This window comes from Buteo buteo, chromosome 18 (genome assembly GCF_964188355.1).
Source record: "Buteo buteo chromosome 18, bButBut1.hap1.1, whole genome shotgun sequence".
Lineage (NCBI taxonomy): Eukaryota > Metazoa > Chordata > Aves > Accipitriformes > Accipitridae > Buteo > Buteo buteo.
Window position 1 is genome coordinate 29,707,311 of NC_134188.1, and position 26,682 is coordinate 29,733,992.

General features: G+C 70.4%; 4 protein-coding genes across 4 annotated transcripts; 3 read left to right on the top strand and 1 right to left on the bottom strand.

Moving 5' to 3' along the window:
* Positions 1 to 163: 163 nt before the first annotated feature.
* Positions 164 to 12,415, bottom strand: FHIP1B (FHF complex subunit HOOK interacting protein 1B). Its single transcript, XM_075050376.1, has 13 exons — positions 12,333 to 12,415; positions 11,813 to 11,856; positions 6,741 to 7,026; positions 6,053 to 6,655; positions 4,162 to 4,320; positions 4,007 to 4,093; positions 3,692 to 3,859; positions 3,419 to 3,498; positions 3,004 to 3,173; positions 1,849 to 2,886; positions 1,590 to 1,768; positions 1,329 to 1,491; positions 164 to 944 (listed from the first exon to the last, which is right to left on the bottom strand). The coding sequence occupies exons 3-13, from the start codon at positions 6,876 to 6,878 to the stop codon at positions 649 to 651; spliced, it is 3,081 nt and encodes a 1,026-aa protein (XP_074906477.1). The 5' UTR covers positions 6,879 to 7,026; positions 11,813 to 11,856; positions 12,333 to 12,415; the 3' UTR covers positions 164 to 648.
* CNGA4 (cyclic nucleotide gated channel subunit alpha 4) lies at positions 7,003 to 16,900 on the top strand. The gene is made up of 5 exons (XM_075050622.1): positions 7,003 to 7,577; positions 14,158 to 14,268; positions 14,398 to 14,504; positions 15,182 to 16,177; positions 16,251 to 16,900. The coding sequence occupies exons 1-5, from the start codon at positions 7,003 to 7,005 to the stop codon at positions 16,898 to 16,900; spliced, it is 2,439 nt and encodes an 812-aa protein (XP_074906723.1).
* An 854-nt stretch (positions 16,901 to 17,754) lies between these two features.
* Positions 17,755 to 21,233, top strand: CCKBR (cholecystokinin B receptor). Its single transcript, XM_075050492.1, has 5 exons — positions 17,755 to 18,022; positions 19,162 to 19,413; positions 19,505 to 19,769; positions 19,901 to 20,028; positions 20,329 to 21,233. Exons 1-5 carry the CDS (start codon positions 17,854 to 17,856, stop codon positions 20,841 to 20,843), a joined length of 1,329 nt encoding a protein of 442 aa, XP_074906593.1. The 5' UTR covers positions 17,755 to 17,853; the 3' UTR covers positions 20,844 to 21,233.
* Positions 21,234 to 23,096: 1,863 nt separating this feature from the next.
* SMPD1 (sphingomyelin phosphodiesterase 1) lies at positions 23,097 to 26,612 on the top strand. Its single transcript, XM_075050379.1, has 6 exons — positions 23,097 to 23,357; positions 23,879 to 24,642; positions 25,115 to 25,286; positions 25,374 to 25,450; positions 25,857 to 26,002; positions 26,091 to 26,612. Exons 1-6 carry the CDS (start codon positions 23,145 to 23,147, stop codon positions 26,498 to 26,500), a joined length of 1,782 nt encoding a protein of 593 aa, XP_074906480.1. The 5' UTR covers positions 23,097 to 23,144; the 3' UTR covers positions 26,501 to 26,612.
* Positions 26,613 to 26,682: the final 70 nt, after the last annotated feature.

Consider the following 26,682-nt stretch of genomic DNA (forward strand, 5'->3'; position numbering starts at 1 on the left):
TGCCCCGCTCCCGAGCCTCCACTGCTGGGTGTCCAACACTGAGGCCACGCAGCACCGGGTGCCCCAACACAGCTGGAGCTGGCACCGTTGGGGACCCGATCCGCACCCTGGCCATGCAGGGGGGATCCCGGAGTCCAGCCCAGCCCCGGCAGCGGCGCAGGCAGGGGCAGACAATGCCCTCGACCAGACCCTTTATTACAGAAGGGCTTTTACACAGCACAGACACACGCAGCCCTCCTCATGCACTGCCCCAGCCCCACCGCGCCCCGGCCCCCCCCCAGCCCCACACCCCCGGGGGCCCCGCAGCGCAGGCGGGCGGCGGGTGTTGCATAGAGAGGGGCTGGGTGGGCGACGGCCGGAGCAGGGCCCCACGGCGTACACGGCCCCTGGGGAGCGGCGGGAGGCAAAGGGGGGCAGAGCCAGCCCGCCCCGCGCCCCCACCGCCCCGCCGAGCCCCCGCCACCGCGCCCGGGGCCGCCCAGGGTCCTGCCCTGCCGCCCCCCGAGCTGCGGGGACAGCGGGCCGCTGGTCACTCCTGTACATATTGCAGCAAGATCTCAACCAAACATTCGTCCCCAATAAATTAAAAAGGTCCGTGTCCTGGGGGTGGTTAAAAAGGCGCCGGCCGGCGGGGGTGGGGAGGGGGGGTCACTCCTCGGGGGGCTCGGTCAGGAAGGGCGAGGTGACGGCATGGGCCTGGGCGATAGCTGCCAGCTCCTTCAGGAACTCGCTGAAGATGACGGCGCAGTAGACGGCGTTCTTGACGCGCAGCGCCTCGCTCTGCCGCTCGGCCGAGCCGCGGAAGAGGGAGGCCCCGGCCAACGCCTGCAGCACCTGCCCGTCCCGCACGTGCTGGAAGGCGAGCTGTGCCGCCTGGCGCGCCCGCGTCGGGCTGTTGGTGTGCCGTAGGATCAGCTCCCCGATGGACGGCTTCCGGCTCTTCACTGCGGGGAACCGGGTCAGTCCCGCACCGACGGCCCAGAGCCCCGGCACCCAGGGAGAGGCAGCTCCCAGCAACCCTGCGTGGCCCCCAGCCCTCCGTGCCACGCGAGGTGCAGCCCCCCACGCCTCTGAACAACCCCCAACCCTCCATGCAAGGCGACGTGCAGCCCCCCGCACCTCTGAACGACCTCCAGCCCTCTGTGTCACCCCCCCAGCCCCCTGTCCAACGCCACGGGCAGCCCCCAGCCCACCGTGCAATGCAACGCGCAGCCCCCTGCCCAAGCCCCAGCCCAAGGAACGGGCAGCCCCCAGCCCTCCGTGCCGTGCCGCTCCAGGGTGCTGCCCACCCGGCCCCAGCCCTCGCCCCAGCCGCCGCCAGCCCTCACCCAGCGTCTCGGTGCGGCGCAGGGAGGGCACCGCGCTCGGCGTGTCCGACCAGTCCAGCTTCCCCCGGGCGATCAGGTACTTCTTGGCTTTGAAGAGCAGAGCCGGGAAGTCCTCCTGGCTGGCGGCGAAGCTTTCAATCTTGTTCTTCACCGAGCCGAGGACCTGCGAGGCGAGAGAATGCCGTGACGGCCGGCCCCGGGCAGGGCTGGGCACTGCGCTGGGGGGCGTCCCGGGGGACCCCTGCCCACCCCAGGGCATACCTGCAGCAGGGACTTGACGCTGGGCTGGAAGACCATGTTGGTGTTGAGGAGGAAGGAGCGCAGCAGGGGCTGGGGGTAGCAGGCCAGCTGGGCCACCAGCCCCGTCAGCAGAAAGTTGACGTAGAGCGAGTTGTGCAGCATGTTCTCCAGCTTCCCGAACAGCACCGAGACAAAGGGGCCTGCGGGCGGAGTGGGGGGGCACGTCGAGCAAAGCCGCGGGCGGCGGGACCCCCGCCACCCCGGCCCCGTGGCCCCCCACCTGTGAAGGGCTGGCTGGGGGGCGGCCCCACCGCCCGCGGCGGGCTGGCCACCAGCTGGGCCAGGGGGTCCGGCGGCCGCGGCGGCGCCCGCCCCGCGGCATCCCCCTCGGGCAGGGCGGCGAAGCTGGCAAAGGCCTCCTCCTCCTCGCGGGACAGGGGCGTCTCGGGGGGCTCCTGGGGGGCGGGCAGGGCCCCGCCGCCGCCGTTCTTCATCTCGGCCTCGATCTCCCGCAGCTCCTCGGTGAAGGCCTCGATGGTGACGCCGGCCCCGTTGGGCTCGGCCGGCACCCGGGCCAGCAGCTCCTCGATCAGCGAGTCCACCGAGGGCAGCGGCTCCCAGCCCGGGGGCTGCAGACGGGGGGACGGTGGGGCCGCAGCCCCGTTCTGCGCCGGGACCGGCCGGTGCTCCCGCTCGGGGGGCGGCCCCGCGCCATCGCCCTCGCCCTGGGGGCTCCGGCGCACCTTCTTTACCACCACATCCCCCTCGGGCCGGCCCGGCTCCACCGGCCCATGCGCGCCATTCACTAGGGTCCCCGAGTCCCGGGCCTCGGGGCTGGGGCCCCCCGCGCCGGGCTCACCGCTGCTGCCGGGGGGCCCCCCCTGCCCCTCCCTCGCCCCCTCCTCCGGCAGGCCCCGCTTTTTAGTCCGCGGGGTGGGGGGCCCTGGGGGGCGCGGGGTGCCGAGGCAGTCGGGGCCAAGCGGGGGGCCGCCGTCGGGCGGGGGGGCGGCACCGCCGGCGCTGGGCTCTTCACCGTCGTAGGGTGCCGACCAGACGCGGCAAGCCCAGGTGCAGCGGTCGATGCTGCGCCGCGCGTCCCGCAGGTACTCCAGGTAGTTCCTGTCCAGCTCCGACACCTCCTCCCACCTGCCGGCCCGGTGGCAGGGGCTGCCGGACGGCGTGCCGGGGGAGCGCGGTGCTGGGCCGGCTGCCTCGGGGGCCGCGCTCTGCTGCCGCATGAAGAAGGAGAGCCGGGAAGGCGTGGAGGGCTTCGGCACCGTCACCACCGAGGAGGTGTCCACGTTGGGGCTGCCGTGGCCTGTGGGCGATGGTACGGAGCGGGGTCAGCACGGAGCCAGGATGGGGCGGCAGCCACGCGGCACAGCCCCCCCGGCGGCAGCAGGCTCGATGGGGCGTGGAGACCCCGGTACCGTACCCTTGGACCAGGCGGCGTGCTCCTCCTCCCGGTCGGGCGGCGGCAGGCTCTCGGGACGGCAGCACCGCGGGATGAGGGAGAGGAACTTGGCAGCCGTCTTCCCATAGATGTCCAGGTCCCTGACCGCCCGCTTCTGGCTCAGCATGACGTGGCTGCAGGGCAGCAGGTACCTGGGGGGAGACAGGGCTGCACGTGGGGGCCGCCAGTGGGGGACGCACGCGCAGGGGAGCGGGTCATGGCCGGGGACAGGGGGCCTCACCGGACCCCAGTGCTTTCAGCGGCAGGGCAGATGATGCGGCTGCCCCAAATCCACGAGCACAGTCGGGAGTGACACCCCAGGCCAGGTCCCAGAGAAGCCAGCGCGGGGCAGCAGCAGGTCGGCCCCCCCCGGCACCGGCATCACAGGGCAGGTTACCTGAGCACCAGCTGGAGCATGACATCCTCGCAGTTGAGGCTGAGCAGCGTCCGGAAGAGGCTCAGGGACACCATGCAGAGCTGGGGACAGGTCGGAGGTGAGGGAGCCGCAGGAGGGCATCACCACGGCCGGGCAGACCCATGGGACAGCAGTGGGGCAGGAGGGTAGCACCACGGCCAGGCAGTCCCATGGGGCAGCCCACAGTGGGGCAGGAGGGCAGTGCCACGGCTGTGGCAGCTCAGGGGGCTGTGGGGTCAGCCTGGCACCTCTCACCCGGGAGTTGCTGTTGATGCGGCCCACGAGTGTGTCGAGGATAGTGCTGTTGTCGTGGCGGTGCAGCAGGACGAAGCGCAGGAAGGTCTTCAGCAGGGCCGTCTCGCTGACGCTGCGCAGGAACAGGTCCAGGTAGGCTGTGCTTGCAATCATCTCCTCGATGGAGGTCTGCGGGTGGGAGCAGCTCGGCGCGGGGCTGGGCCACCTGGGCACCCGTGGGGCCCCCTGCCCACCCACACAGGCAGAGGTACAGGCAGGAAACCTCCTGCCCAGGCCGGCAGGCAGCTCCGCACCCATTGCGGGGAGGTCCCTCACCTTGTGCAGCGCTGGCCCCATGACGGGGACGAGGAACCCGTTGTGGACGTAGTCCACCAGCTGCTTCTGCACAAGGGGGTGGGCGACCTGCGAAGCAGGGTGGGGGTCAGGGCCACAGCCAGTCCCACACGGGGCCAGCGGCCCGCCAGCCTTACCTGGATGACGGCATTGCAGAACTCCAGAGAGTTCATGAAGAGGACGAGGGAGGAGACGCCGATCCAGTCCTCACGGCGCAGGAAGTGCCAGTCGTCCCCCCGCACCTCGATCTTGCGGGGCAGGGAGGAGTACAGGGCGCTCAGGCCCGTGGCCAGGACCTGGGGGGACAGGCACTCAGCTCCCCCCGAGCCACCAGCCCCCCTGCCAGGAAGCCACAGCACCGGGTAGCCCGCACAAGGACAGGCACCACGGTACCCTGCTCGGCCGAGCCCACCTGGGACCCCCACCCTGCAGCCCAGCACGGCAGCCCATAGGAATCCACCACCAGACCCCGGCCCAGCTGGCATGCAGCCGGGACCAGACCTACGCTTTGCCAGAGCCAGAAGGAGAGCGGCAGCACGGCAGGCAGGGCAGGGAGCAGGAGCAAAGTGGGTGCAGATGCCTGCGGCACTGCCCCGGCACACGCCACGGAGCCCTGGCACCTGCCCTGCCTGCTCTGCTCCTGCCTACCTGGGTCATGGAATCATAGAATGGTTTGGGTTAGAAGGGACCTTAAAAGATCATCTCATTCCAACCCCCCTGCCATGGGCAGCGACACCTTCCACTAGACCAGGTTGCTCAAAGCCCCATCCAACCTGGCCTTGAACACTGCCAGGGATGGGGCATCCACAGCCTCTCTGGGCAACCTGTTCCACTGCCTCACCACCCTCACAGTGAAGAACTTCCTACTTACATCTGATCTAAATCTACCCCTTTTCAGTTTAAAGCCATTATCCCTTGTCCTATCACTACACTCCCCAATAAAAAGTCCCTCCTCATCTTTAAGTACTGGCCCCCTTTAGGTACTAGAAGGCTGCTATAAGATCTCCCCAGAGCCTTCTCTCCTCCAGGCTGAACAACCCCAACTCCCTCAGCCTGTCCTCATAGGAGAGGTGCTCCAGCCCTCTGATCATCTTTGTGACCCTGCTCTGGACTCGCTCCATGTCATTCTTATGTTGGGGGCCCCAGATGTGGATGCAGGACTGCAGGTGGGGTCTCAGGAGAGCAGAGGGGGAGAATCACCTCCCTCAACCTGCTGGTCACACTGCTTTCAATGCAGCCCAGGATACGATTGGCTTTCTGGGCTGCAAACACACGCTGCTGGCTCATATTCAGTTTTTCATCCACCAGTACCCCCAAGTCCTTCTCTGCAGGGCTGCTCTCAATCCACTCATCACCCAGCCTATATTTGTGCTTGGGATTGCCGTGACCCATGTGCAGGACCCTTCACTTGGCCTTGCTGAACTTCATGAGGCTCACACGGGCCCACCTCTCCAGCCTGTCAAGGTCCCTCTGGATGGCATCCCTTCCCTCCAGCATGACGACCACACCACACAGCTTGGTGTTGTCGGCAAACTTGCTGAGGGTGCACTCGATCCCACTGTCCATGTAGGTCCCCTGGCACCACCCCTGCCTGCTCTGCTCCTGCCTGCCCTGGAGCCCTGCCTGCTCTGCTCGTGCCTGCCAGCTGCTGGAGGCTCTGGGTCTCCAGCCGCTGGACCCAACCACCCTCCTCCAAACACCAATCCCATGGGGAAACCTGCCCTCCTCCATCCCAATTCAAAGCAGGGGAGCTTTGCTGAGCCCTACGTCCCCCGCTGTCCCCAGGGAACTGGTTCCTTTGTCCCCAAGCCTGCTGCCAAGCCCTCCATCTCCAAGCCCTCCCTGCTCCATGGCACAGGCTCCTCAGCCAGGGCAGGACCTTCCTCCAGTGACACCTGTGGCTCCTACCCCAACAGCCAAACCCAACCCCACATCACCACCAGAGCTCTTGGGGACCGGCCGGGTCCCAGCACTGCTCCGGGGAGAGGGGGCATCGCATCGGGCCAGCCCAGCCACCCCCAGCCATACCGGGCAGAAGTAGGAGTTGTCGGTGATGGACTTGGCCACGGCGTGGTTGCTGGCGGACATCGCCATGATGAGCAGCAGCGCGTCCCTGGCCTGCTGCCCCAGGACACCCTCGTGGTGGATGAAGGGGATGAGGAGGGAGAAGATGATGAGGTTGGCGGGGCCCTGGTCTGTGTGGCTGTGGAAGAAGAGCTCCAGGATGGAGGGCTCCTTGGCCACGGAGACACAGAGCTGGTTGAGCAGCAGGACGAGGCTGTTCTCCAGCGGGGCGGAGGTGGGCTCAGCGCACAGGCTGAGCAGCCGCAGCAGCGGCGTGAGCACCGGCTTGTGCCGCAGCAGGGGCTGCCGGGCCTGGCTGATGAGCATCTCGTAGAGCTTCAGCTGCTCCACCTTGCGCTCCTCGGTGAAGTCACCCTGCAGATGCCAGCACAGCAGCCGCTCCAGCAGGTTCTCCGAGGCCACAAACTCCAGGATGGGCCCCCGGGCCGCCTCCCCCCGCGGCCGGTCCTCCGCCAGCAGGTTCAGCATCTGGTAGGTGTTGTTGCGCACGGCGCTGAGGTCATCGGGTGCCGGCTTGCAGCCACGCCGCTCCAAGATGCGCAGGACCTGGAGGAGGGTGGGCATGGCAGCGGCGCCGAGTGCCGGGCAGAGGTGGGGTCCCCACTACCGGCCCCCCGCGCCCCCGGCTCACCTGGGACCAGTGGTTCTTGAAGACCATGAGGCAGGTCTCGGGGTCGGCCGTGACGGGGCTCTGTAGGCTGGCGCTGCGGGGGGCACGCTGCCCGGCCGCCCGCGGGTTCAGCTTGCTCAGCCAGCTCATCCTCTCCATCGGCAGGGTGAGGGACGGTCACGGGCAGCGGCGGGGCGCCCCGTGGGCCAGGCCGGATCCGACTGCTGCCTGGCAGCGCCGCAGGGGCACAGAGGAGCGGGCGGGCCACGGGGCCCCTCTCTCCATGCTGCTGCCACCCCGGGCTGGGCTGCGGGGAGAGCAGCGGCTCAGAGCCCGCCTGGTCCCAGGGGACACCTGGTACTGCCGGGGCACTCGACCCCATGCCCAGGCAACAGGGTGCGAGAAGGAGGGCAGGCGGGCAGGCCGGGCTTGGCAGCAGATCCTGCCATGCGGTTGGGATGCACAGGATGGTTCTGGCTCGCCCTCAACACCCCCATCCCAGCACAGGCCCCCCCGCACTGCCTCTGCTCCCCACAGCGATACGGCTGGCAAATGCACCAGCCCCGTCCTGCCTGAGGGCAGCCACCTGTTTGCCCACATTGCTCTCCACCACCAAACCCTCCCCCTGGCCCAGCACCCAGAGGTGCCGGCCGAGGAAGCTGCCCCCACCCCAGGACCCCCACATTTATCTTGGCCGGGCCAGCGCGGCCGCAGCCCTGCCAGCGCGGCAGTGGGGTACGGCTCGCCGCTGGGGGCAGCCGGTGCCCTGGAGAAGTGTCGCCCCATGACACCCCGGCAGCTGGGAGAGCAGCACCATGGGGCTGCCACGCCGCTCCAGAGCCAGAGCCGCTGGAACCTGTGGGTCAGGCGCTGCAGGGCTGGGTCATGGCTGCCAGGGAAGAGGGTGAGGAGCCACTGCTGCCACACTGGCCACAGGACCAGCAGGCAGAGAGCATGGAAGAGGAGTGGCACAGGGACAACCCCTCACAGGGACAAGCAGCGACCACCCTGCCGGGCACCGCCAGCTCAGCTGCGGCCAACGGCACAGCAGGTCACTGCAGGAGGAGCAAGCCCGGCACGGAGGCACCAGGGAAGCCCTTGAGGGCCAAGCAGCATCGGGACGGCACGCAGCCAGCACGGTGCTGGCCCCAGGCCCCAGAGCTGAGGCCAGAGCGGCCACGGGGCTGTGGCACGACACCGCTGAGCGGGACAGGGAGCGCTGCGGCAAGCCAGGCAGGAGGAGACACGGTGCACGTGGAAGCAAAGTCGGTGCCAACACCATCCCGCAGCCCCATGCTGGGCACAGCTCCCTGGGCAGGGGCCAGGGAGGGCAGCGGGGCAGGTCAGGGCAGAGCAGCCGCGTCACCTACCTCGGTGAGCAGGGCCACGGGGCCGCAGCTCCCCGGTGGCGTGCCAGAGCCGGTGGCAACACCACACCCGGTGGCTTTGCCCCACGAGGCACTGCCAGCCCCGGGTCAGCCCCAAAAGGATGCGTGCCGCGGAAGGGTCTGGCTGCCGGGGCCGCGGCACTGCCCCACGACTGACCCCAGACCCGGCGAGAGGAAGGAGTGCCGGAGCGCCGGGAGCTGGGCCGGGGAAAAGGAAGGGCGAGCGTGCCGGGGCGGCACAGGCCGGGAGGGCTCTGGCTGCCGGCCCTGCCTCCACACCCAGCTCCGCACTTTGAACCTGGGAGCCGGCCCAGCCCACGGCACCCGGCACCCAGCCAGGACAGCCACCCGCCCCTGTGCCCCACAGCCGGCAGGACTGATGGCCCAGCAGCATCCAGCTTGGGGGGCACAGGCCCCCCAACAACTGCAGCAGGGGCCTGGCCCGATAGCGGGGAAGGGGAGGAAAAGGAGGTGCCCCTGGAGCTGCTGCCTGGGGAGGGGGGGACGCTCGCAGACCCCTCACACCGAGCAGAGGTCCCCACTCAGCACCTTCCCCCCAGCTGCAGTGTCTCAGTACCTGCCACCAGCCCTGCCACCGCCGTGACGCTGGGCTGCCCCCATCCCTCGGAGGTGGGATCCCTCGTCCCCACCCAGAGCTGCCGGTGGTCCTGCAGTGGGGACAGGGCTTCACGCACCCACGCTGACACCGGCACCTCCCCTGGCCCACCCAGCCCAGCCAGGGATCTGCTCTCCCAGCCCCACCAGCACCCTGGCTTCATCCCACCCAGCTCCATCTCACCCAGCCCACGCTGATCGCGGCACACGCTCCCCACCCTGCAGCAAGGAAGCTGGGGAGGGCGGTGAGACCGTGGCAGCGGGCTGCCATCAAAACCAGAGCCTGTGGTGGCACCAGCCACCTCCACAGTGGGGGCCCCAGGGCCGGGGGGGACACGGGCAGGACTCCCAGGCAGGAGCATCGTGGGAAGAGGCAGAGGGTCCTCAAAGCAAAATCCTCAGCGTCACAAACATGAGCTCGCCCGGCACAAGGGTCCACGGGCAGCACGGCACAAGGCAATGCCACAAGCGGCACTGACCGTGGCCGAGGCAGCGCGTAGGACGGGGCTCCCACCAGCCCCAACACCACTGTCACCCTGGGGACGGGGGCAGCAGCAGCGTCGGCCTTTAAAAAGGCTGGGGAAAGCCCAGCCTGGCAGCTGCGGCAGCACCGATGGCGCACCCACAGACAGTGCGGCACGACACCACTGCCAGGGAGCTGGTGGGGATATTTATAGGGCCCTGCGACCCGGCACCCCGCCACCGCTGGGGCCCACCACAGCATGGGGATGGGCACAGAGCGCCGTGCTGCCCTGGGAGCTGGCTGTCCACACCCACTTCTGCTGCCAGGGTCCCCAGGGAGCCTGGGGCAGGGGCTGGCCCCAGAGAAGCCATCACAGCCCCGCAGTACCCGTCCCAGAGCCCCTGCACCAGCACGGGCCCCTGCCAAACCCCCTCAGCAGTGTGTGGAAAGATTGACAGTGCGGGGAGCCAGCAGCCCCAGCTGCCTAGCCCTGCCAGAAATAACCTCCTCGGGCAGCCGGGCAGCATGCGCCGCGGGGACAGCCAGAGCGGAGCCGGGTGCCACGCATGCCGAGCGCAGCAGGCATGCCGGAGCGTGCCGGGACAGGGGGGCAGGCGCAGAGCCCTCCCTCGAGATGGCAGCCCGGCGCAGGGGATGTAGCCAGGAGCAGCCAGCACATGTGGCCCCTGTGCCGGGACGGGGCACGGCTCTGGCCTCCACTCTGCCAATGGACCAGGAGCAGCCCTGCACCGCGCAGCCCCACGGCACAGTGAGTCACCGCAGCCCCGCCAGCGGCACACGCGCGTGGGTCTCGGCAAGGACCAGCAAGAAGCTGGTACGAGGCACGTCGCAAGGAGAAGGTGGCCCATCCCTGGGACGCAGCCCCACAACAGAAGGGAAACGAAAGCGGCCATTAAAGAAAACCCAAACCGCAACAGGCAGAAAGAGGGAAGTCGACGGCAGCAGGGCTGGAGGAAGGACAGCTGAAAGCCAACACAGGCAGGGCAGGGCCCGGCACCTTTCTCAAAGCATGTTAATGAGGGGGACAAACCCCCGGGCAGCTGAGCACAGCGGTGCTGGCGCAAGGTGCACGCCCCTCCTGTGGTTCAGGCACTGGCCAGGCGTATTTATACCACGGCACGACTGGCATCCTGTTCCAGCGTGGATGAGGTCTGACTGCGGTTGCTAAAGTTAGACCTCGCCAAAGGCCAGCATGCCAGGGCAAGCCCCCAGCACACTGGCACCTGCGGCTCTTGCCCCAGGCCAGGCTGCAGTCAGACTGCCCAGCACCGTGTCACCATATGAGCCCCTCGCAGAGGCTGGTGAAGTAGGGCAGGGGACAAGCCAGAGCAGAGCGAAGCAATCACCCAGATGGGGATAGGAAGGCAAAGCCCAGTGGCACCCACAGGATGTCACACACCAGGAGACAGCCACAGCCATGCAGCAGGCGTGGGGGCAGGCAGCCCCATGGCTGGGCTGGCAAGGGGCTCGTCTGCCACATGATGGTCCCGAGGGCCTGGACTTGCCAGCTCCGTCCTGGCACCTGCTCCCTCCTCACCCCGGCCTCAGCTCCCTGCTGCACACAGAGGGGACCCAGCCACCAGTCAAGACCTGCCAGGGTACGGCACGGTGCCGCCAAGCCCGCTGACGCGTCAGGAGCCCACCTTTTGCCCACCAGCACCAGCTTCCCAGGCCGCTCTGCAGTGAAGTGTCCTGACGGGCAGCAAATGTCCAGTGGCCAGGGACACGGGGAGGCAGCCAGGGTGGCGCCACACCGAGGGCAGAGATGCCAGGGGCACAGCCGCCCACCTCAACCCGGGACCCGCACACCAGAGACCGAGCAGAGCACCCTGCCCTTGCCAAGGCCTGGTGAGGGCCACGCACCCAGGGAGCCACCCAGCACAGAGCCCACTGCCATGGTCCGGCTGTCCCCTGACACCTGCGGGGACAGGGACAAAGTCCAACGCAGGCAGAGAGGAACGAGGGGCTCCCAGAGGCTCCCAGGAGCGGCAGACAAGGAGCCAGCAGCCCCAGGCAGAGAGGTGGCAGCTGCTCCCGGGGGAGGCATTTCAGTCCACCCCTGTGCCCGGTGGGCACCAGACCCTTCCTCTGCACCCCAGGAGGTTGGGAGCATGGTGCAGGGCTGCTGTTGCTCCCAGCCAGGCCAAAGGCCACCCCGCAGCGAGCTGCCTGCGCCCGCCGCCACGCCAGAGGCACCAGGCCGGCAACCCTGCCTTCTCTCGCTGCCAGACGGAGGCATCCCACCCAAAACCACTTGTCCCGGGGCAGGGGCCAGCAGCAGCAGCAGCGGTGGCAAGCAGGAGCCCGAGAGCCGGGCGCTTCCCTGGGGTCAGCGCTGGCCGAGTGCGGCCAGCCACCACGGGGCCCTGCAGCCCCCTCGGGGGCAGAGACCCCCACCGGGTCACCACATCCCGGTGCTGGCCGGGCGTCCCGCCCTCGGTGCCCAGCGCCGCCGCCCCGGGCTCCCCCAGCGCCGCGGGTGGTGCTGCCCACCCCGGGCAACCCCCCGGTCCCCCACCCAGGGGTCGCGGCGGGCCCGGGCCCGGGCCCGGGCCCCCCCCCGGCCCCAGGGCGCTGCCTGCCCTGCCCGAGGCAGGGCCGCCTACCTGGGGTCAAGGTCGCGGCGGGTCCCGTCCCATCAGCGCCGTACCTGGGGAGGGGAGAGGAGGCGTCGGACGCGGGGCCGGGCCCCCCCCGGGCCGGCCGCGGACAGGGCCGACCCCCGGGCTGCCGGCCCCTCCGCACCCACGGCAGCGCGGCCCGGCCCAGGCCCCGGCCCGGCCGCTCCCCGCCACGGCTCACGGCACCCACGCACCCCCGGGGAGCGCGGCACCCACGCACCCCCGGGGAGCGGGGCACCCCCGCGGACACCGCCCCGCCCGGCCGGGCCCCCCCGTCCCCCCGCATGGGGACACCCGGCGGCCGGGCAGCCCCGCACGGCCAAGGGCAGGCGGCGGCCCGGGCGCCCCGTTACAGCCGGCAGAAGGGCGCCCGCCGGGCCGGGCACGGCCCCGCCGGGCCTTGGCGGCGGGCGGTCCCCCCCTCTCCCTCCCTCCTTCCTTCCCTCCCTCCCTCCCCGTTCCCGGCGTCCCCGCCCCGCCCGTTCCCGCCGCCCTCGACGCTCACCGGCCGCCCCCGCTGCGGGCCCCGCGCGCCCGCCGCCATCTTCCCGCCGCCGCCCGACGCACCGGCCGCGCAGGCCCCGCCCGCGGCCCCGCCCGCCGCGCCCCACAGCCCCGCCCCGCCCCGCCTCGATAGGCGGGGCCCGCCAGCTCGGGGCCGGGTGGGGCCGGGCGTTCCGGAGCGCTCATTGGCTGCGCCGCGCCGGGGCGGGGCCCGGGGGCGGGGCCTGGAGTAGGGTGGGGCCAGGCGGGACGAGGGGCGCTGCGGGGGCGGGCTCGGCCGCGCGGGAACCGGGCAGCCCCCGCACCGGGTAACCCCCCCTGCACCGGGTATCCCCCCTCCTGCACCGGGTACCCCCCTGCACCGGGCACTGCCTGCACCGGATACCCCCCCTCCCCTGCACCGGGCACCGCTCTAGCACGGTGCGCCAGTTACCGGGAACTGCCGCCGCATCTTGCAAAGGTTACTGCCTGGCACCGACCATCGGGCACCAGAGCCTGCCCCTGGGCCCCGGGCAGGGAGCCGCGGGTACCAGCACTGGGGCAGTCCCCGGGCCCTGCCCTTGTACCGAGAACCGGGCACTGCCCGGGCAGCAGGCACAGGGCACGGGCACGGCCCCGGGTGCCGCAGAAGCACTGGGCACCAGCCACTGCCTGGTTACGGGCAACCTGGCTGCATGAGGCACCATGACCCTGCTGTGCCCACCTGCACCGGGGACCCCCGGCACTGGGCACCATCCCTGGCACTCTGCAGGCTGCCCCTGACCCCACTCCCACCTTCCCGTGGGCACGGTGCTCCCAGCAGCACCTGCACCTGACCATGACCTGCAGCTCCTGCTGCCCAGGGCCCTGGGACATCCATTCTGGCACGTGTCCTTGCCCTGCAGACCCAGGGCCAGCTCTCCCAGCACAACCTCCACGGGTGATCCAGGGTCCCCCCAGCACACACCGGCCCGGCGCTGGCACCCAGCCCCTGTGCCCATCTGGCCCTGCCACCTCCATGGTCCTAGAGCTGGACCCTGCACCCCTGCCCAGAGCACCCCTGACCCCAGCATTGGTAGTTTTGCAGAGGCCACGTGTGCCCCCTGCTCATTAGCAGCACGGCCGGGATCCAGCTTGTTCCATCTGTGCCCAAACTCGGCCCAGGGGCTTCCACACCACCCCATGGCACATCCCCACTCCGGTCTGCCACAGCCCTTGGCCCCCGGTCCAGCAGAGCCAGATGACGGCTCTACTGCCCCAGCATGCCCAGCGTGGCTGGAGACATGGCTGTCTGCAGCCCTGGTGTCCCGGTGGGCCGATGAGTGCCCTGGGGAGCCCCATGTTGCCAGGATGCGCCCGGCGCTGGTGGAGTCACACGGCTGAATCCTGCCGAGGGACCATGCTCAGTGCTGTGGCTGGGCTGCAGCACCCACTGCGTGCTGGAGGACAGGTGCAGGACCCTCACCAGCGCCCGCAGTGCAGGATGCACAGACTCAGCTCTGTGCTGTCCCACCGCTGGGTTTGGCCCCAGCCACGCGGCACCACCGCGCTCATCGCCACAGCCAAGCCTGGCACCAGCACCGGACATGCCTGGGGGTGAGCAGGGCATGGCTGCCCACCATGGGGACCAGAGTGGGAGCACGTGGCAGGGACACCCCTTAGTGCCACGGGATCTGCGGGTGTGGAGCACCCTATGCCATGGCAAGGGGCTGGCTGAGTCGAGGAGCTGCCGGGAGCAGGGCCACGGTGCAGGGCTGGGGGGGGGCCAGGCGCCAGCATGGCTGGGTGGGGGGACGCAGCCAGCCGGGGATGAGGCAGCCCTGAGGTCCCTCTGCCTCCCCCGGCAGCACCGCCACCCCCCGGAGCTGGACCCTGGACCCCTCTGGAGAATGGTACTACTGGTGGATCAGCATCATGGCGCTGCCCGTCCTCTACAACTGGATCGTCCTCATCTGCAGGTGCCTGGGAGGGCACAGGGCAGGTGCTGCTGCCAAAGGCCCCTGGCGCCTGTGGCGGGGTGGGGGCACAGGGCGTCCTGGCACTCGTCGGCACCGTCTGAGCCCCAGTGACGCCGCCTGCACCGCCAGGTCCTGCTTCCCCGACCTGCAGGAGCAGCACACAGTGCTGTGGCTAAGCCTGGACTACCTCTGCGACGCGCTCTACCTGGTGGACATCGCCGTGCGCCTCCACACCGGTCGGTGCCTGCGCCCCGGCGTGCCCCAGCCCCCCGCCCCGGCCCCACCGCCTGCCCCACGCCTGCTCCACACCTGGCTGCAATTGCACATGCAAATGCACACTCACCTGTGTGCACAGACGTGTTTGTGTGCACTCACAGCTATGTGCAAACAGCCATGCATCACGTGCACATGCATGTGCATGCCCATGTGTACGTGAACGCACACACACGTATGCAGCCATCCACACTTCAGGCCATCGGGTGCACACACACGCACATACACCCCCACACACCCACCCTGGGCATGGCCGTCACCCCATCAGCCAGCCCAGTACAGGGAGGGGGGGGCCTGGGTGGGTGCTCTGGGGTCCCAGCACCCACTGCTGAGACCCTCAGCCCCACGGGCAGCCCAGGCAGCACAGGGGACTGACAGCCCACAGCAACGTCCCACGGGACACCTGTCCTGGGTCTCCACCAGGAGAACCAGGCCCAGGGACCCCTCTGTGCCCTGCAGTGGGCACCCACCTGGTCTTCCACCACTAACCTCCTCCCAGCACAGGGAAACCCTGGGCACCCCGAGCCCATCACCCCTCACTTCAGCCCCCCCCTGCTTGATGGGAGACCCCCCAGTGCCAGCATGCCCCCACCAAGGAGCCCCGGCAGTGATCCCGGTCCTGACCCGCTGCCACCCCTAGGCTTCCTGGAGGATGGCATCCTGGTGCGGGACCATGGCCAGATCCGGCAGCACTACCTGAGCTCCCCATCCTTCCCCTGGGACGTTGCTGCGGTGCTGCCCACCGACCTGCTCTACCTGCGCCTGGGGCTTGGGGTGCCGGTGGTGCGTGCCAACCGCTGCCTGCGGGCGCCGCGGCTCTTCGAGGCCTCCGACCGCTGGGAGACACGCACGGGCCACCCCAATGCCTTCCGTGTCGCCAAGCTGATGCTTTACGTCTTCATCACCATCCACTGGCACAGCTGCCTCTACTTTGCCCTCTCATCCTGGCTGGGGCTGGGCACCGATGCCTGGGTCTGCCCCAACGCCAGCCGCCCTGGCTTTGCCCACCCACTGCGGCAGTACCTCCACAGCTTCTACTTCTCCACCCTCATCCTCACCACCGTGGGTGACACACCAGAGCCCCGGCGCGAGGAGGAGTTCCTCTTCATCACCGTCGGCTTCCTTCTGGCTGTGCTGGGCTTCGCCACCATCATGGGCAGCATCAGCTCCGTCATCTCCAACAGGAACGCAGCCGATGCTGCCTTCTACCCTGACCCCGAGCCGGTGCGACGCTACCTGCGGGCGCAGGGTGTGGGCAGGCGGCTGTCGCGACGGGTGGCTGACTGGCACCAGCACCTGCGGGCGCAGCGGAAGCTGCCGGCAGAGCGGTCGGTGCTGCGGCACCTGCCGCGGGGGCTGCGGGCCGACGTGGCGGCCAGCGTCCACCTGCCGGCCCTGCGCCGCGTCGGTCTTTTCCAGAGCTGGGAGTGCGGTGTGCTGCAGCAGCTGGTGCTGCGGCTGCAGCCCCAGGTCTTTGGCCCCGGCGAGTTTGTCTGCCGCAGGGGCGACGTGGGGCGTGAAATGTACTTCATCCGTGAGGGGCGGCTGGCCGTGGTGGCGGAGGACGGCGTCACGCAGCTCGCCATCCTGGGTGAGGGGCTCTACTTTGGAGAGATCAGCCTCATCAACATCAAAGGTGAGCCCCCTGCTGCACCCCACCGCAGCCCCCCAGCCCGCCCCCAGCCTCACCGCAGCCCCCACCTCCCCAGGGAACACCTCGGGGAACCGGCGCACAGCCAACATCATGAGCATCGGCTACTCGGACCTCTTCTGCCTCTCCAAGGAGGACCTGGCGGAGGTGCTGGTTGAGTTCCCCAGCGCCCGGGCCATGATGGAGGCCAAGGGCCGCGAGCTCCTGCTGCGCATGGGCAAGCTGGATGTGCACGCCGAGGCGGTGGCGGCGGCGGCGGCAGAGGAGGCCGAGCAGCGGGTGCAGGCGCTGGAGACGGCCCTGGAGGGGCTGCAGACCCGGGCGGCTCGGCTGCTGGCTCAGCTGGAGTCCAGCGCCTTCAAGCTGGCGCTGCGCATCGAGCGCCTCGAGTGCCGGCCCCGGCGGCGGCAGCCTGCTGGGGGAGCGGGTCCTGCCAGGGCAGAGGGTCCCACCATGGCACAGAATCCCAGTGGGGCGCAGGGTCCCAGTGGGGTGCAGGGTCCCACCGGAGTGCGGGGTCGCAGCAGGGTGCAGGGTCCCACGATGCCGCGGGGTCCTGCCCGGGGACCAGATCCTGCTGGGGGATGGGGTCCCACCGTGGCACAGGGTGACAGTGGGGTGCAGCGTCCCCCCAGGGTACAGGGTCCCCCCGCGGCACGGGGTCCCCCCAGGGTGCGGGGTGCGGGGGCGACAGGCCCGCAGCGATGAGCGTTACCTGGGGGCAGCCTGTGGCCTGCCCGGGCCGGGGGGGGGACAGCAGCAGCAGCTGCTGGGTGGCGGGGACAACCATTGCTGGGTAACCGTGACAACCGTTGCTGGGTAACGACGAGTTGTTCAGGAACCAGCACAGCGCCGTAACGGGGACCGGGACCGGGACGGGGACGGGGATGGGGCGGGACACGGAGGAGGGCAGCGGCAGGGGCAGGGGCGGGCGCCGGGCTGTGCCGGGGCGGGGGCGGCCCGGGGTGCCGGGGGGTCCCGGAAAAGCGGCGGCGGGAACCGGGCGGGGGCCCGGAGCGGGGCGGCCCGGGGTTGGGGGCGAGCCGGGCCCGGGCCGGGGGCAGCCCGGGTCCCCCAGCCCCGCCGTGCTGTCCCCAGGGGCACCCGCAGCCGGCAGCCGCGGGCGCCCGCACCGCCGCCCGGTGACCGCCGCCGCGGTGACTGACAGCCGCCCGGTGACCGCCGCCGCCGCCCGGTGCCCCAGGAGCGCTCCGGGGCGCGGCCCTGCGGACGCCCCCGGCGACCACCGGGCGAGCCCCCCTCCCCGAACCCCCTCAACCCGCCCGGGGCCCCGCCGGCTCTGGCTCCGGCCGCAGCCCTGTCCCAGCGCCCCCGCGCCCCCCCTGCTCCGCTCCCGCTGTCCCTGGCGCCCACCGCCCTGCGCCGCCGCCAGCCCCGTCCCCCGCACACCCCCGCCTCGCAAACTCCCCTGCCTCCCCCCACGTCCCCCCGCTCCCCGCCGCCGCCCCCCCCCGAGCTCCCCCCGCCGCCGCCCCCCGCCTCCGGCCCCGGCCCGCCCCGCGCCGGGCGCCGCCCCCGCTCACTCTCCCGGCGGCTCCGGAGCGGAGCGGAGCGGAGCGGAGCCGAGCGTCCTCCCGGTGCCGCCGCCGGGGCGGGCGCGATGGTCGCGGGGCGGCTCTGACGGCGGCTCCGCCGGCGCCATGGACCCGCGGCGCCTCAACGAGTCGCTGCAGGAGCTGCTCTGCCGCCCCGGGAACGGCTCCGGCTCCGCCACCGGCACCGCCACCGGCACCGGCACCGGCTCCGCCGGGAACGGCTCCGCCTGCGACCTCCTCCGCAGGGGCTTCCGCGGGCCCCCGGCGCCCAAAGGTGAGACCGGGAGGGGACGGGAGGGACCCCCCGCTGTCCCGCCGTGCACACCGCCCGCCCGCCCCGGTTCGCCCCGCCGTGCCTCCCGGTGCACCCCGGTGCAGCCCGCCGTGCCTCCCGGCGCACCCCGGTGCAGCCCGCCGTGCCTCCCGGCGCACCCGCCTGCCCGACGCACCCCGGTGCCCCGCATCCGCCTGCCCGGTCCATCCCGCCGCACCCCGGTTCATCCCGCCGTGTGCCCCGGTGCTCCCTGCCTGCGTGCGCGGTGCAGCCCACAGCACCCGCCGTGCCCCCCCCCCCGTGCGTCCCCGGCACGCCACACCGGGCCCGGCACGCCCTGCCGGCCGCTGTCCCCAGCCTCAGCCCTGGTCCCCGGTCCACCGGTCCCGGTGCCGGCTCCTGGGGCAGCGCGGCAGGCAGCAGAGCCAGCACGGCAAGGGCTGCCCGGGGTCCAAGCTGGGCTCGGCCCAGGGGGGCAGTGGGAAGGTGGAGGGGACCCCAGCAGGGGCACAGCCACTGCCCACCTGCCCCACCACCGGGGGCCAGGACCCCCGGCCCACTCCACCGTGCCCAGCCGGGGCTCCGCGGGCAGTGGGATGCAGTGCCAGCACCGGCTGTTGTTCGGTTCCGGGGATGAACAACCCCAGTCACGTCCCAGGGCGGCCGGGGGAGCGGGGGGCTCGGGCATCCAGCTCCCTCTGCGCCGGGAGGGCAGGGGCCCAGGGGCAGCCGCAGGCAGCCACGTCCTGCCAGCATGGCCGAGGGCTCAGCCCTGGGGTATGGGCAGGACAGGGGCAGCACCACAGGGTGCCCCGGCACTGGAACCCAGCCCGGGCAGTGGGATGTCCATGGAGCCGAGCCGGGGAGCAGCCGGGGCATCCCGGCCCCACGTCTGCTGTGGTTACATCCACATGGAGGCAACCTGGGTGCCCGGCTCCCGGCTCCCAGCTCCCCACTGAGCCTGCTGGACACGGCCAGAGGTGGAGCCCAGGTGCCTGCACCGTGCTCGGCCACACTGCCCGCCTGTGCCAGGATGCCTGCAGGCTGCGGGGGGGGACATCTCCTCGGCCACGCTGCCCTCCCCTGCCGGGGTGCCACCAAGGTGTCCGCATGGCAGCCCGTGACCCTGCCGCCCACAGACCTGGACCTGACAGTGCGTGTCCTGCTGTACACGCTGATCTTTGTGCTGAGCGTCTGTGGGAACGCCCTGGTCGTGGCTGTGCTGCTCCTGAACCGCCGCCTGCGCACCGTCACCAACTCCTTCCTGCTCTCCCTGGCGCTCAGCGACCTGATGCTGGCAGTCTGCTGCATGCCCTTTACGCTCATCCCCAACCTCATGGGCACCTTCATCTTCGGAGAGGCCGTCTGCAAGCTCATGGCCTACCTCATGGGTACGAGGGGGTGGCAGGCGGGGGCTGGGGGAGGGCTGAGCCCCTGCGTGCCACTCCACGTGCTGTGGACGCTGACCCTTGCTGCCTGCAGGCATCTCCGTCTCGGTCTCCACCTTCAGCCTGGTGGCCATCGCCATCGAGCGGTACAGTGCCATCTGCAACCCGCTGCAGTCCCGCGTCTGGCAGACACGGTCGCACGCCTGCCGGGTCATCGCCAGCACCTGGTTCTTGTCGGCGCTGCTCATGTTGCCGTATGCCGTCTACAGCACCACACACGCCATGTCCACCCATGGCGCCCGCCCGCCCATCAGCCAGTGCACCCACAAGTGGCCCAGTGAGCACGTCCGGCAGGCCTGGTGAGTCAGCCCCAGGACCCCCATCCGCCCCCGGCACCCCAGCACAAGGCACGATGCGGTCCGACCGCCGGCCCCACTGCTGCGGCCAGGCTGGCGAGGGGCCACTGAGCGACTGGTGCCACATCTTCCAGGTATGTCCTGCTGCTCCTCATCCTCTTCTTCATCCCCGGCGTGGTGATGATTGTGGCTTATGGGCTTATCTCCCGCGAGCTCTACCGAGGCATCCGCTTCGAGCTGGACATCAAGGGGGAGGCTGCAGGTGAGGGACCAGGCTGGCGTGGGGCAGAGCTGGGGGCACCGCTCAGCCCTGCCCTCACCTCCCGCAGCAGAACACCCCCATGGGAAGAGGCCCCTGCCCTGGGACGAGGGGGAGGGCTGAGCCCCCACCCTGGGTCCCCACAGCTGGGGGGTTCCCTGGGGACCCGTCCCTGCGCAGGGCCCTGTGCCGCATCCCGTCCCGACACCCTGCTGCGTCCCAGTGGAGGATGCGCTCAGGGCCTCGGGGCGACGCGGGTCCCCGCGGTGCCACGGACGTGACCACATCCCCTCCACCCCACAGCTCAGCGCAACGGCAGCAGGGAGCCGGCACCCACCTGTGACGAGGGGGATGGCTGCTACCTGCAGCTCTCCCGGCCGGGCGGCGCGCTGGAGCTGCGGGCGCTGGGCGCGGCGGGCGCGCAGCAGGACCGGGCGCGCATCAACAGCTCGGAGGCAAAGCTGGTGGCCAAGCGGCGTGTGATCCGCATGCTGGTGGTCATCGTGGCCATGTTCTTCCTCTGCTGGCTGCCCATCTTCACCGCCAACACGTGGCGTGCCTTCGCCCCGCAGGCGGCCCAGCGGGCGCTCTCGGGGACGCCCATCTCCTTCATCCACCTCCTCTCCTACACCTCCGCCTGCACCAACCCCCTCATCTACTGCTTCATGAACCGCCGCTTCCGCAAAGCCTTCCTGGCCACTTGCGCCGGCTGCCGCCGCGTCTGCCCACGCCGCCCACTCGAGGAGGAGGTGGCCAACGCCAATGCCTCGCTCTCCAAGTTCAGCTACACCACCGTCAGCAGCCTCGGACCCCCCTGAGCTGGCCATCCTGGCCCCCACAGCCCCCGGGCTCTGCCTGCACCCCCCGCGCCCCCGCCTGCCCTGGCAACCTCCCTGTGCCCCCCGTGTGCCTGGCACAGCTCAGTGCACCCCCAGCCTCCGGGTCCCCCATGCCCCCCCTCACCCATCTGCTCCAGGGCCTCACCAGCCCCCACACAGCCCCAGGACCCCCAGTGCCAACCCCAGTGCCCCCCAGCTGCACACGCCACCGTGCCCAGGCTGGGCTGGGGCCACAGAGCTGGGGCAGGAGCTCCCTGAGTGGGCAGGGAGACCCTCAGGGCCAGACAGGCCAGGGGTGGGGGGGGGTCAAAGTGCCCTCAGCCCAGCCTGGGGTCTCCCCGCTCCACTCCTGGGCTCTGGCCACAATAAACTCACCCTGCGCCTGCCTGCGCCCACCTGTGCCGCTGCTTCCCACCGCACTCGGCCTGACCCAGCACTGGGGGGTCCACGGGCCAGAGCCGTGAGGGACCAGGACTCCGCACCGCTCAGGGCACAGGGGGCCATGGGACCGGGCCCCTCTACTGGGGGAATGCCCGCACCCTGGGGCAGCAGCCGGTGCAACCAACAGGAGTGCTGGGTCAGTGCCCGGGGCTGGGGATGGCCGTGTCTGGGACAGCCCTGCCGGACTCTGCACCGGTGCCGGGACAGCACGGCACCGGTGGGGAACAGCATGACACCAGGTCCTGCTGGATCTCCCAAGCATACCCAGGGAGTCCTGCTGCACTGTGCCCACCGGGACTGTACTCACACATGTGTGCACACGCAGACACACATTGCTGCACACACCCTGGCACACATGCGTGCATGCACACACAAGCACATGCACAAGCACATGCATGCACAAACAGAGCTGCAGCAAACATGTGCACAGACACACATGTGCACACGCACACAGAGTGGGAGAGACGCATACGAATTGGAACACACAGACAGACGCAAACCCCCTGCACCCACAGGCATCTTTGCACAAGCAGCGGGTGCTTGGAGCCAACCATGGGTGTAGTGACCCCACACGGCCAGGTCAGGACCCCAAGGAGACTCCATCTCCCACGGTGTCCCAAGGAAACTCCATCTCCCAGACTGTCCCAAGGAAACTCCCATCTCCCACAGTGCCCAAGGAAACTCCATCTCCCGCAGTGCCCAAGGAAACTCCATCTCCCACAGTGTCCCAATGAAACTCCATCTCCCACAGTGCCCCAACGAAACTCCATCTCCCACAGTGCCCCAAGAGATTCCATCTCCCACAGTGCCCCATGGAAACTCCACCTCCCACAGTGCCCAAGAGACTCCATCTCCCACAGTGCCCCATGGAAACTCCACCTCCCACAGTGCCCAACGAAACTCCATCTCCCACAGTGCCCCAAGGGATTCCATCTCCCACAGTGTCCCAACGAAACTCCATCTCCCACAGTGCCCCAAGGGATTCCATCTCCCACAGTGCCCAAGGAGACTCGATATCCCACAGTGCCCCATGGAAACTCCACCTCCCACAGTGCCCCAAGGAAACTCCATCTCCCACAGTGCCCAATGAAACTCCATCTCCCACAGTGCCCCAAGGGATTCCATCTCCCACAGTGCCCAAGGAGACTCCATCTCCCACAGTGCCCCATGGAAACTCCACCTCCCACAGTGCCCAACGAAACTCCATCTCCCACAGTGCCCCAAGGGATTCCATCTCCCACAGTGTCCCAACGAAACTCCATCTCCCACAGTGCCCCAAGGGATTCCATCTCCCACAGTGCCCAAGGAGACTCGATATCCCACAGTGCCCCATGGAAACTCCACCTCCCACAGTGCCCCAAGGAAACTCCATCTCCCACAGTGCCCAATGAAACTCCATCTCCCACAGTGCCCCAAGGGATTCCATCTCCCACAGTGCCCAAGGAGACTCCATATCCCACAGTGCCCCATGGAAACTCCACCTCCCACACTGCCCAACGAAACTCCATCTCCCACAGTGCCCCAACGAAACTCCACCTCCCACAGTGTCCCAAGGAAACTCCATCTCCCACAGTGTCCCAAGGGATTCCACCTCCCACACTGCCCAACGAAACTCCATCTCCCACAGTGCCCCAAGGAGACTACATCTCCCACAGTGCCCAAGGAGACTCCATCTCCCACAATTCCCCAGCGGACTCCATCTCCCATCATGCTCTTGGCGCCATTTAAAGGCGCCGCCCTCGCCCTGCTCTCTCCCCCCCCGCCCCGCGCACCGGCACCGCCCTCGGCACCGCCCCGCGGTCCAGGCCCCGCCCCCGGCGGCGGAGGCGTCTGTCGGCCATGGCGGCGCGGGCTCGGAGCCGCGGCCCGGCCCCCCCGCTCTCGCTGCCGCTGGCCCTGGCGCTATCGCTATCGCTGTCGCTGTCGCTGTCGGCGGGGTCGCCCCCTGCCGGGGCGGAGGCGTTCCTGGAGGCGGCGCCGCGCTGGGGCTGGCGGAACGTGTCGTGCCCGGTCTGTCACCTGCTCTTCGGGGCGCTGGACCTGGCGCTGCAGGTGGGGACGGCACCGGCACCGGCACCGGCACCGGGACAGGGACGGGCGGAGCGGGGCCAGCGGCGTCCGGGAGAGGAACGGGGTCAGGAGAGGACGGGGACAGGAGGTGGATGGTGACGGGTCAGGGCGGTGACAAGGACGGGTCAGGGCGGTGACGGGGCCGGGGACAGGACGGGGCTGGCGGCGGGAGCTGGGTCGGGCCGGGACGTCGTGACGGGGCCGGGACAGGCTGGGGCACGTCGTGACTCGTGACAGGCACGGGACCGGGACGGGGACGGGGACGGGCTGGGACGGGACGGGCCAGCGGCTCCGCTCTGAGGGACGGGGACGGGCTGGGGACGCACCTCCGCGGGCTCCCGCTTCCTTCCCCAAAAGGAGAACTGGGCTGGGGCATGGCGGGGAACTGGGCGGCTGCGGGTGACCCCCGGCCTCGGGGCTCCCGGCTGGCGGGCGAGGGGCAGCGACAACGGCAGGGCCGTCCCAGGGAGCCGGCCACAGTCCAGCCAGTCCCTGTCCCGCAGCTGGAGCCCAACGTGGTGCGCGTGGGGCATGTGGCGGCCCGGCTGTGCCAGGACCTGCGGCTGGCGCGCCCCGAGATCTGCCGGCAGGCCGTGCAGCTCTTCCAGCGGGACGTGGTGTCGGCCTGGGCCCGCTCAGTGCTGCGTCCCGGCGAGGCCTGCGGGCTGCTGCTGGGCCGGCGCTGCGGCCGCTGGGACATCTTCGGCGCCTGGAACGTCTCCCTTCCCGCCACCCCCAAGCCACCGGTGCGGCCCCCGGTGCCCCCGCCACCCGGCGCCCCCACCGCCCGCCTCCTCTTCCTCACCGACCTGCACTGGGACCGCCACTACGTGCCAGGCAGCGAGGCCGCCTGCCCCGACCCGCTCTGCTGCCGTGGCGCCGTCCGCCCCGGTCCTGGCGGCGCCGGCTTCTGGGGCGAGTACGGCAAGTGTGACTTGCCGCTGCACACCATTGAGGCGCTGCTGGCCCAGCTCCCCGGCGCTGCCCCCTTTGCCGCTGCGTACTGGACAGGCGACATCCCGGCGCACGATGTCTGGCAGCAGAGCCGACAGGACCAGCTGCTGGCCCTGCGCACCGTCACCGGGCTGCTGCGACAGCACCTGGGCTCCCTGCCCGTCTACCCGGCCGTAGGCAACCATGAGGCCACCCCCGTCAACGCCTTCCCCCCGCCATACGTGCGGGGCAACCAGTCCTCCGCCTGGCTGTACGACGCCATGGCCCAGGCCTGGCAGGACTGGCTGCCCCCCTCGGCGCTGGAGACCCTCCGGTGGGGGCGGCTGCCAGCTGGGCGGGCAAGGGGGGGCTTAGGGCTAGCAGGGGCTCAGAGCTGGGAGAGCACAGAGCAGTCTCCATACTGGGGGGGCCAAGGGGGAGCCCTGGGCTAGGAGGGATTGGGGTGGGGGAACTTGGGGCTGGGAGGGTGCAGGTGTCTCGGGTTAGCGGGGGGCTGGGTGTCTCTATACTGGGAGGTGCAAGGGGGAGCTTGTGGCTGGTAAGGGTGCAAGGGGAAGCTTGGGGCTGGTAGGGGTGCAGGGCACTTTGGGTGGGCAGGGGCAAGGGGGGCTCCAGCACAGGGTGGGTGTGGGGGGCGTTGGTCAGGCAGGCAGAGGGGAGGGGGGTGCCAGGGTGGGGCAGGGAGCTGGGGGGCCCAGGGCGGGCACAGGGGCCGTGGTGAGGAGGGGTGTGGCGGAGCAGGGGAGCCGGCAGCGCTCACACCGCCCCCCACCCCGTGCCTGCAGGGCTGCTGGTTTCTACACGGTGCAGGTCTGGCCTGGGCTGCGCCTCGTCTCCCTCAACATGAACTTCTGCTCCCAGGCCAACTTCTGGCTCCTCATCAACTCCACCGACCCTGCGGGGCAGCTGCAGTGGCTGGTGGGGGTCCTGGCAGCTGCCGAGCAGGCAGGGGAGAAGGTGAGGGCAGGGTAGGGGGGTGCTGTCCCTGCACATAGGGGGTCTCGGGCACCCCCCAGCCCACCCCCGTCCTCCCCTCCCTCCTAGGTGCACATCATCGGGCACATCCCCCCGGCCCACTGCCTGCGCAGCTGGAGCTGGAACTACTACCGCATTGTCAGCAGGTCAGTCCTGTGGCCCCCCCACCTCCCCCCCCCCGTGCTGCCCAGCCCACAGCGGATTCGGCGGTGGCATGTGAGGGGACGGGGCGAGGGGACGATGGTGTTGTGCCAGAGTGTCTGGGGTCGGGAGCCCAAAGCTGCCCATGCCAGGCAGGGCTGCACCGGAGCCAGGGCAAGGGCCGGGCAGGAGCCAGCGCTGACAGGCACAGCCTGGACGAGCGGTGTCAGCTGAGCCCAGCACGATGGGGTGGCGGGGGGGCTGCGGGTCACGGGACAGGCTGCACCGCACCAGCTGCCGGGCAGCACGGCAGGGACGGGACTGGCTGCACTATGCCTGCTGCCGGGCAGCACAGCGGGGCCAGGGCAGAGGTCTGGGCACCGGCAGCCCTCACGCCCTGGCCTGGTGCAGGTTTGAGGGCACCATCGCGGCTCAGTTCTTTGGGCACACGCACGTGGATGAGTTCGAGATGTTCTATGATGAGGAGACGCTGACGCGCCCCGTCTCCGTCGCCTTTGTGGCCCCCAGCGTCACCACCTACATCAACCTCAACCCCGGTGCGCCCTGACCCCCCACCCCACCACTGCCCACCCCTCCAGCCACGGTGCCGCCGCCCGCCCGTGACCGTGCCCACCCTGACCGCAGGCTACCGCGTGTATGAGGTGGACGGCGCCTACCCCGGCAGCTCCCATGCCGTGCTGGACCACGAGACCTTCATCCTCAACCTCACTGAGGCCAATGCGCCGGGGGCAGAGCCGCACTGGCAGCGCCTCTACCGTGCCCGCGAGGCCTACGGGCTGCCCAGCGCCTTCCCGGCTGACTGGGACCAGCTCATCCGCCGCTTCCAGGATGACGAGCACCTCTTCCAGCGCTTCTGGTTCCTCTTCCACAAGGGCCACCCGCCCCGCGAGCCCTGCCTGGCCGCCTGCAAGGCAGCACTGCTCTGCGCCCTCCGCACCGGCCGCTCTGCCGACCCCGGCCTCTGCCAGCCCCTGCGCCCGGCGCTGCCCTTCCCGCACATCCAGGCGCTCTGGCAGCAGCGGCGGCTCTGCTGAGGGCAGCGGGATCAGCCAGGACAGGCGGGGGCTGAGGCAGGTCCCTGCCTGTCCCCGAGCTCCCGCCGGCCGCCGCCACCACCCGCGGCACAATAAAGGTGTGATGGACCCAGTGGCTCCTGCCCGAGGCCCCACGGGATGCACTGGGGAGCAGGCGGCCCCACTGCTCCTCCTCATCCTCC

What these genes read in the sequence shown, in the direction of transcription:
- FHIP1B (XM_075050376.1), bottom strand. Translation starts at nt 6,878, where the DNA reads ATGGAGAGGATGAGCTGGCTGAGCAAGCTGAACCCGCGGGCGGCCGGG. An exon ending in ACAACTCCTACTTCTGCCCG is followed by an intron (nt 4,321 to 6,052) that starts GTATGGCTGGGG and finishes CTGTCCCCCCAG; the next exon opens with GTCCTGGCCACGGGCCTGAG. An exon ending in GCGCCGCACCGAGACGCTGG is followed by an intron (nt 945 to 1,328) that starts GTGAGGGCTGGC and finishes GGTTCCCCGCAG; the next exon opens with TGAAGAGCCGGAAGCCGTCC.
- CNGA4 (XM_075050622.1), top strand. Translation starts at nt 7,003, where the DNA reads ATGCTGCTGCCACCCCGGGCTGGGCTGCGGGGAGAGCAGCGGCTCAGA. An exon ending in AGCCAGAGCCGCTGGAACCT is followed by an intron (nt 7,578 to 14,157) that starts GTGGGTCAGGCG and finishes CTCCCCCGGCAG; the next exon opens with CACCGCCACCCCCCGGAGCT. An exon ending in CGCCGTGCGCCTCCACACCG is followed by an intron (nt 14,505 to 15,181) that starts GTCGGTGCCTGC and finishes TGCCACCCCTAG; the next exon opens with GCTTCCTGGAGGATGGCATC.
- CCKBR (XM_075050492.1), top strand. Translation starts at nt 17,854, where the DNA reads ATGGACCCGCGGCGCCTCAACGAGTCGCTGCAGGAGCTGCTCTGCCGC. An exon ending in GAGCACGTCCGGCAGGCCTG is followed by an intron (nt 19,770 to 19,900) that starts GTGAGTCAGCCC and finishes CACATCTTCCAG; the next exon opens with GTATGTCCTGCTGCTCCTCA. An exon ending in CATCAAGGGGGAGGCTGCAG is followed by an intron (nt 20,029 to 20,328) that starts GTGAGGGACCAG and finishes TCCACCCCACAG; the next exon opens with CTCAGCGCAACGGCAGCAGG.
- SMPD1 (XM_075050379.1), top strand. Translation starts at nt 23,145, where the DNA reads ATGGCGGCGCGGGCTCGGAGCCGCGGCCCGGCCCCCCCGCTCTCGCTG. An exon ending in CCGAGCAGGCAGGGGAGAAG is followed by an intron (nt 25,287 to 25,373) that starts GTGAGGGCAGGG and finishes CCTCCCTCCTAG; the next exon opens with GTGCACATCATCGGGCACAT. An exon ending in TACTACCGCATTGTCAGCAG is followed by an intron (nt 25,451 to 25,856) that starts GTCAGTCCTGTG and finishes GGCCTGGTGCAG; the next exon opens with GTTTGAGGGCACCATCGCGG.